At 43.6% G+C, this 8,968-nt stretch overlaps 1 protein-coding gene across 1 annotated transcript; it reads left to right on the top strand.

Moving 5' to 3' along the window:
• Window positions 1–206: 206 nt before the first annotated feature.
• On the top strand, window positions 207–7,745 carry LOC125537879 (kinesin-like protein KIN-12A). Its single transcript, XM_048701206.2, has 16 exons — window positions 207–585; window positions 672–833; window positions 1,604–1,687; window positions 1,782–1,904; window positions 1,985–2,044; window positions 2,133–2,186; window positions 2,259–2,354; window positions 3,057–3,152; window positions 4,051–4,196; window positions 4,455–4,604; window positions 4,689–4,818; window positions 4,905–5,585; window positions 5,661–5,759; window positions 5,832–5,984; window positions 6,084–6,815; window positions 7,185–7,745. The coding sequence occupies exons 1-16, from the start codon at window positions 262–264 to the stop codon at window positions 7,503–7,505; spliced, it is 3,411 nt and encodes a 1,136-aa protein (XP_048557163.1). The 5' UTR covers window positions 207–261; the 3' UTR covers window positions 7,506–7,745.
• Window positions 7,746–8,968: the final 1,223 nt, after the last annotated feature.

The following is an 8,968-nucleotide window of genomic DNA, read 5'->3' as shown; positions in this document are numbered from 1 at the left end:
AAACTGGTCGACAGCCATGCCACGGGGGCCCCACACGTGGCGTCCGATGCTTCACCCGGTCGAGTTGACCGTCCCCACCTCGCTCACACAGCGCCCAAGGCGAGATCCCATCGGACCCATCGCATCATCCATTGTTCCTTCCTTCCCTCTCGTCTTCCCTTCAAAAAATTTCAAATCTCCCCCCTCCACCCTCTCTCATCCCCAACGTCTCCTCCCCCTGTCCCTGTCCCCCCCACCCCACCCTCGGTCTGCGCTGCAACCATGAGGTCGCTCTTCTCCAGGCAGGCGCGCCACCCCACCACGCCGCCTCCCCCCTTCTCCGGCGGCGAGACCCCGCCGCGCCGCCGCACGCCTAAGGAGAACGTCGACCCTTCCACCCCGGCGCACCATCCCCACTCCGGGGACCACGCCTCCCCCTACCGCTCCCCTTCCTCCGCCGCCAAGCCGCTCCTCACACGGAACCGGAGCCTCCCGCCGCGACCCCCGTCGTCGAACCCCCTCAAGCGGAAGCTCGACGTCTCCCCCGCGAGGGCCGCCGTGGGCCCGCCGCCGGAGGCCGCTGCCGCGTCCGACTCCGGGGTCCAGGTACGCTCTAGGGTTTGCGGGCTGTCGGGATTTGGCGGGGCGCTAGATCTGGTTTAACGCCGGGGTTTCGCGTGGTTTGGTGACAGGTGGTCGTCAGGATACGCCCCCCGTGCTCGGTGGAGGGGGAGGAGGCTGGGGAGGATGGGCGGGGCCCCGACGCGTGCGTTCGCAAGATGGCGACCAACTCTGTCGCGATCCAGGGGCAGGACTTCACGTTCGACGCGGTCGCCGACGCAGCGTCTACGCAGGTGAGGTTGGGGGTGAAATCTGTGGCTTAGAGGCTCTGCCTTGGGAAGGTTTTGTGGGCTCTTTTGGCTGAGGGGTTAGCTAAATTTTTGGTGGTTTTCAATGGGTTTGGCACATTCGCGGTTACAGATTAGCTTCGACTCTTATGCTAACATGTGCTATACTCTGGGATTGTACTGGAAAAGGGTTCCATTCCCTGGCCTGCGATGCTTATGAATAACAGTGAGATTTGAGATGGTCGATAGTACTTGACAGCACAATGATGTACTCCCTCCGTCCCAAAATTCTTGTCTTAAATTTGTCTAAATACGGATGTATCAAGTCACGTTTTAGTATTAGATACATTTGTATCTAGACTAATCTAAGACAAGAATTTTGGGACGGAGGGAATAATTGGTTTGGTCATTTTGTTGGTGAATATGAGCTGATTTTTTAGTTATTCGGCGGTTTTAGAATGTCTTTAGCGTGATTTAGCCAGCACATATCAGGTCAGGGTCTCGGTGTGGTTCTAGTGGAAATTACTATGCTATGCTTACTTGTTACCGCATTAAATAGTTTCCATATGTTGTGCTTTCTGTATTGAAGTTACAATTGTGTAAGTTTTTTTTATGGGGGTGCTTTGTCAAATTTAGTTTGTGTACTTTTCTGGATTTTTTGCTTGGGAGATCATACTGGTTACTGGTTAAGTTACTGTGTTGTTTTCCTAGTTAATGGTTTGATTACAGCATTGTTGTTTGGTGCCCTGAAGTTCTTTTTTCCCTGGAATTCATAGGAAGATCTATTCAAGCTTGTTGGGCAACCGCTCGTCGAGAATTGCTTGTCAGGGTTCAACAGCTCTATATTTGCCTATGGCCAGGTGACTTACATAAGTTTAACATTTATAAATCTACTTATAACTAGCTATTCGGAACATGCTAAGTAAGCTCTCGTTTTCATTTGATCATGGAAAGACTGGGAGTGGAAAGACATACACAATGTGGGGACCTCTCTCTGCAATTTCAGGAGACTCGATGGGCTGCGAGAGGGGACTGACACCCCGTGTTTTTGAGCAGTTGTTCTCCCGGATTAAAGAAGTAACTCAACGGATTTCCTAGCTGTTTTTTATGTTTCAAAGTTTTCCTACTTGAAGCTTAACTTGCTCTTACATCTGCAGGAACAAGGGAAACACAAAGACAAAGAACTAATTTACAATTGCACCTGCTCTTTTCTCGAGGCAATTTCCATGCTTAGTATCTATAACATATTTGTAGTTATTTTTGTCGGCGATAGAAAATCTGATCCATGTTGATTAATACGTGCAGATCTACAACGAACAGATAACTGATTTGCTAGATCCCATGCAAAAAAATCTTCAGGTGAAAACAAATTGCGAAATACGGTAGCAGTTTTTTCACTTTTTTTTACTAATACGACCTATTCATTGGCAGATAAGAGAGGATGTTAAAACTGCTTGTGTTTATGTTGAATCGTTGACAAAGGAGTTCGTTTTCACTATGAAAGATGTAACTCAGCTATTGGTGAAGGTTTGTGTGCATCACGATATTGATAACTACTTACTTCCTGATATGCATTTGCTCTCGTATATTTGTGGTGATCAGTATTTGACCATAATTTCAAAAGGAGCTGTCGGGTACTTATCACTCTCAAATATGATTTTGAACCTCATTGTAGTTTTACCAGCATTCCGAGCTTAACTGCTTAAACTGTGTTTCCTTCATATATTACATCTTGCATTTGTTTGTCCTAATCTTGCATCTGGTGATATACTTTCTGTGTCAATTACGTGGATAGTTTATTCCGTGCTGGAGGCATGCCTACCATGGTCCCACCCAAAGTTGGGGCTGTTGAGTGAGTCACTGTGAGTAGTAGGACTTAGATCTGTGTCAGATGTTGGTCCTTTGTTGTCTATGTGTGGAATTGTTGAGCGCTAATTGTCCTGGTCCAAACTCTTGTATCTATTGTTCTTCTCCTCATAATGAAAGTATGTGCAAATGCTTTTTGCCTGTTCTCAAATTCCTTTGATGTGAATAGTGAAGACCGGAGAGGCTTATTACTCTGTTGGAAGATATTTTTCTTGCAAATATTTCATCTACAGATGATGCACCCTCTTGTTGCTGCAAATCTGATCACAGTAGTTGGACGCTTATTTCATCAGATTGATATTTTCCAGTAACCCATGCATATACATCATCATATGCCTTAGTTTAATTTTGAACTTCGTGCAGGGATTGGCGAACCGGAGAACAGGGTCAACAAGTGCGAATGCAGATAGTTCACGCTCTCATTGTGTTTTTACATGTGTCATCAAATCTGAATCAAAGGTAGTTGTTGAAGCGGGCCTTGTGTTACATTATTGTTTCATTGGTCATACCTGTGAGATGCAATTATTTAACCTGCAGTAAATATTCCTGACTTTTGATGTTCTGATTGTGTCTTTAAATCTGTGAAAATCCGAATCGAAGGTAGTCGTTGAATTTGGGCTTATTACATTATATTTTCAGTAATCATACCTGTGGGGTGCAATTATTTTACCTGCAGTAAGTGTTCATGTCTATTCGATGGTGACGCTCTTAGCTTCACTTGTGGTGCTTCTATTAGTATAAATTGTCCTGTTTCCGCGTTTGCCGCTCAGCTATGTCCTGGTCTAGATGTTGTTTATTCCATTTCAGCAAATGTATGCACCAAATGGTGAGGCCTGTGTGCTCCATGATAGGTTGAAGGCACATTGCACTTTCTCCAATGTTTGCATATACCTTGACATATATTACTGGATCTCCTTTAGGTTTTAGAAGTTCCTTCTGATGTTTCACATATGGAATACTGAAAGGTTCCTTAAGGCATAGCTCTAAAAGGTGTGGAAAAAGAAATCATTCTGCTCAAGCTTGCATTCTGTTCTATTTTATGAATAGGATCAATTATCTTGGGACACACTATACCACAGCTGCTTCCTTTGGCATTTCTTTTCCTCCTTTTGGTGCCTGCTGGTTGCTGCTGTTTGCATAATGCAAGATGTAAAGTTCTACAAAATGTGTAAATGGAGGTCTCAGTTCTGGTACAAACATAAGAGAGTAACAAGGTGGTGATGGACGAACTTATTTAGAACTAGAATGTAAAATGGTTATCCACAAACTAATTCCCAATAATTATTATCTTCAATCATTGCTAGTTTCAGTTTAGATACATCTGTTAATTCATTAATGGTTTGTTATTGTTCTATAGAATCTTGAAGATGGCTCAAACAGCATTAGAGTAAGCAGGATAAATTTAGTAGATCTTGCTGGATCTGAGCGGCAAAAGCTGACCCATGCAGCTGGGGATCGCCTAAAGGAAGCAGGAAATATAAATCGGTCACTTTCAGCGCTTGGGTAAGCTTCTGTTTATTTTAATAGCGAAGTTAAAGAATTTATGTCAGGTCTTTGCTAGTTGCTTGTTCTTGGCATAATCTATGTTGGTGTATTTGTGGGACCTTTTTTTTGGCTAGACTTGGACTACTTGGTGTACTTTAGCAGAGTAGATAGATCTGATTAATCACTGTACCAAAAGAATCACCTTGCACATTTTGTCATGATGTGCTAATAGGTGTGGAATTGAGGTTCTGATCAATATGTTTTTCGTCACTGCAGAAACTTGATTAATATACTAGCAGAAATTTCACAATCTGGAAAACAAAGGCACGTTCCATATCGCGATTCAAAGTTGACATTTCTATTACAAGAATCCCTGGGTGGTAATGCAATGCTTGCAATGATTTGTGCTGTTTCGCCGTCAGAAAGGTATTACCCAAGTTGAACCAGAAGTCTTCTTTTTGTGCTATTCTGATGTTGTTTCCTCACCATACTTTCTGTGTTCCTATACAGATGTAAGAATGAAACCTTAAGCACTCTAAGGTTTGCTCAACGCGCTAAAGCTATAAAAAACAATGCAGTTGTTAATGAACAAAAAGAGGACGATGTCAATGCACTGCATGAGCAGATCAGACACCTGAAGGTTCTATTGCGTTAATATTGAAAGCACAATTTCTCCATAATGTTTCTCTCTTTGACTCAAGTTTCACCGCTAATGTTATGTTGCAGGATGAACTCCACAGAATGAAATCTAATGGAGGCTCTGAAGGAGGCAATGGCAGCTTTTCTACTGGTTGGAATGCTAGGCGCAGTTTGCATCTGCTAAAAATGAGCTTGAATCGTCCTACGACATTCCAGGCTATCAAAGAAGACAGCGATGAAGAGATGGAGATAGATGAGAATGATGTTGAGAAGCCCAGTAATCCTGATATGGTAATAGCCCTTGCTGGAGATATTGGTTTCAAAAGGCTCCCAGCTTCAGAGGCGACAAATGCTGGTTTTTCACATGTTGATGCGTTTGATGGAGATAAAATTTTGATGCCTACCAAAAGGTCTTGTTCTGATGCTAATAAACTTGGAGAAGACAGATGTAACCTAAATCTCGCTGCCAGTATACAGAGAGGACTTCAAGTCATTGAAAGTCACCAAAACAACGGTGCATGGAGGAGAGCCTCAGTTGGGTTAAATGCTAGAATTAGGGATGTTCTGCCTTGCAAGGTTGATGTCTCGACCCAGACTGATCCTGAAGAATCTCAAGCAAGAGATAACATTCTGGCTCTAGTTCCTTCTTGTGTAGTTGAGATTTCTTCAAATGAGAGCAAGGATCCTGATGCTTGCAGAGATCTGCAATTGGTACCAGCTGATGGAGCAGTACCATCTGATGGCCTAAAGCAGCAGCAGATTCTCAAAGTAAGTTCACACAAAAGTAAGTTCACCAGTTGGTTAAACTAGCTAGAGCTTTATTTTTAAATTATGTCTGTATAGGCTGTGGAGAAGGTCCTGGCTGGATCAATCAGGCGAGAAATGGCACGTGATGAACAGTGCGCGAAGCAAGCTGTAGAAATTCAACAGCTAAATCGTTTGGTGAGTGTTTTTCTTCTCTCCTCGGAAACAAGAAACTATTTTCTGGCCCCCCTGACCATTCTGATATTCTAGGTGCAACAGTACAAGCATGAGCGAGAATGCAATGCTGTAATTGCACAAACAATGGAAGGCAAGATTGCTAGGCTTGAAAGCTTGATGGATGGAACTTTACCGACAGATGAATTTATACATGAGGAGTATCTTTCTCTTATGAATGAGCACAAGGTTGTCTGAAATCTATAGTTCTTGTACTATATAAATAGACAATACTTTCTTTTTATTCTTGTTACTTGCGAGCTAATATCCTTGATCCGACAAGTGCAGATCCTCCAAAAGAAATATGACAACCACCCTGAAGTCCTACGTGCTGAAATTGAGGTGAAGGCACTCCAGCGCGAATTGGACTTGTGCAGGAATTACATGGATGAGAAAGAGGTTTTACAGGAAGAGATACATCATCTGAAGAGTCAGTTGCATTATATGCTTTCATCTTCTGCATCGCTTCGCAGGCTGTGGCCTCCACTGCAATTGCATCAGAGTGCTAATCCTTCGCCTGGGACAAAAGATGATGATGGTGATGCTAACATTGCGGAAGCTGCTGATTATGCTGGAGCTGAGAGTAAATGGATTGCTCTCATGGACGAGCTCAGGGCTGACCTTGAAGCAAACAAATCTCTTGTTGGAAGGTTGCGGTCGGAATTGGAGTCAGAGAAAAAATGCTCAGAGGAATCGAAGGAAGCATTGCAAACAGCGATGCAGGGATATACTAGAATCTTGGAACAATATGCTGACCTTGAAGAGAGGCATATTGGTTTGCATGCAATGCACAGAAAGATCCTTGATGGGGTTGAAGATGTGAAGATGAGGGCTGCAAAAGCTGGTGTCAAAGGAGTCGAACTACGGTTCCTCAACTCCCTTGGTGCCGAAATATCTTTTCTGAGAGCAGAAAATAAAAGCCTTCACGACCAGCGGAAGGATACAGCTGAGGCTGTTCAAGCTGCTGGTGAATTGCTGGTACGACTGAAGGAGGCCGAGGAAGCGACAACAGTTGCCCAGGTATGAATTTCCTGGGTTGCTCAGATCTTACACCATTTCTGTTGTTTTTGAAAGTTACACCATTTCTGTTGTTGATGGACCATTTCGTTAGACATAACAACAGGATGCATGGAATGTACTAGATCTAGATAGCTGCAGATTTATAACATAGTTCACGAAATCGGGAATTTGGAATGTCACCAAACCTATGGATGAAAACACACATTGAAAGTGCTAATACAGCGGTTTAACTGGGCTGATGGTTACATGGTTGTTGAGTTTGCTAGTGTGCTGTATGTATTATATACTTTTTTTGGCAGAGAATATTATGTAGTTTATTGAGGAGAGTACGTTTTTCTGTTGTGGTAAAACAATGTGTGTGTGTTGCAGAACCGAGCCTTGTTAGCAGAGCAGGAGACGGAGAAAGCCTATCAGGAGATTGACAACTTAAAGAAGAACTACGACCATGAAATCGTCGCGCTAAATCAACGCCTGACAGAGTACTCCAAGCACAACGATGCTACACCTCTGCCTGCCGCATCCAGCAATCTCGACTCTGCACCCAGGTATGACTCGGTTGGTGGTAGCCCTGGTGATGATCAGCAATGGAGGGGGGAGTTGGACGCCATACACCAGCAGGGATCACTGGAGGTCACCAAGAGCACCGACCTCAATTCGTGGTTCTCCGGATACGACAGATGCAACATCTGATGACGACGTCACCGTTTCTCTCTCTCTCTCTCTCTCTCTCTCTGTAGTCTGTACCTTGGGAGAAAAGGGTCAGTGGCAGTAGTATGTTGTACACCTTGTAAGCATCAGATCAGAGGGCCAAGGACGCGTTTCTCTTCACCGACCGGCCGTGTGTGTGTGTGTGGCGTTGTCATTGCAGATTCTTCAAGTGTACTATTATTCTCCCTTGTATATTACGATGGACAGCGGCGCTCTACATTAGGCTGGTTGTAATGGTAAGTACCATATATTAGTATCATGCATATGATACTAGAGTATGATACTACATTCGTAGCGCATAATATCATAAGTTAATATTATAAATGACTTCATTTATTAGCATGCATGACACATAGTAGCACAACATTTAATATGATACGGTGTCATGATATGGTACTCAACCCTCTCTTTCTTCATTTAATTCTATGCCATCCCATTAAATTTGCCTAGTTGGCATGCATGATACTACTTATGATACTCTCATTATGACCAGCCTTACAAGAGCCATGGTCTCGTTTGTAGCCGCAATCTTTTACCAATGAGTATAAGGGCATGTACAATGGTGGCATATGGATACATATGTCCCATGACAAAAAGTAATTTAAGGCATCTACATTAACTTTTTCTCTCCAATGCAAGCTATCACTAGTGGGCCTCATTAAGAAATAGAAAATAAAAAGTCTAGTACACATGCATCTTTACTTTTCACTCAACCTTTTCAGCTTTTGTCATCGGACCATACTTTTTTTGTTTAAGCACCCGTCTCCTAAAGAAGATCCCGCTTTCCTATCCGAACCTACTTTACGTCATATCCGATCCTATATGGCATGCGAGGCATCACCTTGAAGCTATGCATTGTACATGCCTTAATGCTGCAAGCTGTACTCGTTGCAACTCCTGACAAGAGCTTATGCCTTTTTTTCTTCTCTCTGACATTGTGCTTGTCCCGTGCTTGACTATGCCACGCGGTAGTCTCGTTTTTCTCTACTTAGTTTAGCCATGGCGTTCACGTTTTTTTTTTTTGAGGGGATGGCGTTCACGTTTGGATCGTGGTATTTCGCATCGATCCGCTTCTCGACAATAATGAAAAACAAATACCCAGGTACCTTTTTTTGAAGTAATACCCAGGTATTTCTGGTTCGGCGTGTGTGGTCGGCCGGGGATAATGTCGATCGAGATGCATGCACGCCGTTGGGCGTGTAGTGTGTCGTGGCCCGTGCCGTCTGTGCCGCTACAGGTCGCGCGGTCGTTAGCTGCTCAAGCATCGTCAGTTATGGCTGCGCCAACCTTCTCAGCGCCACCACCAGCAGCAAGGTAATGTATTCCGTGCATCTTGTGGTGCTATCGGTGCACCGAATGCCATAAAATATTTTTCTAAATATGAAAAAATCTAACATATTACCGTAACAATAATTTATGATATCGCAAAATTTAGTATTAAATTA

This window comes from Triticum urartu, chromosome 2A, assembly GCF_056163025.1.
Source record: "Triticum urartu cultivar PI428250 chromosome 2A, HENAU_Tu73, whole genome shotgun sequence".
NCBI lineage: Eukaryota > Viridiplantae > Streptophyta > Magnoliopsida > Poales > Poaceae > Triticum > Triticum urartu.
The sequence above is the reverse complement of the archived record's forward strand: the minus strand, read 5'-3'. Positions and strand labels throughout refer to the sequence as shown.

Bases quoted from the DNA above. Each gene is read 5' to 3' on its own strand.
- LOC125537879 (XM_048701206.2), top strand. From the start codon at position 262: ATGAGGTCGCTCTTCTCCAGGCAGGCGCGCCACCCCACCACGCCGCCT. The intron at 2,355-3,056 runs GTTTGTGTGCAT...AACTTCGTGCAG, and splicing joins TAACTCAGCTATTGGTGAAG to GGATTGGCGAACCGGAGAAC. The intron at 5,985-6,083 runs GTTGTCTGAAAT...CGACAAGTGCAG, and splicing joins CTCTTATGAATGAGCACAAG to ATCCTCCAAAAGAAATATGA.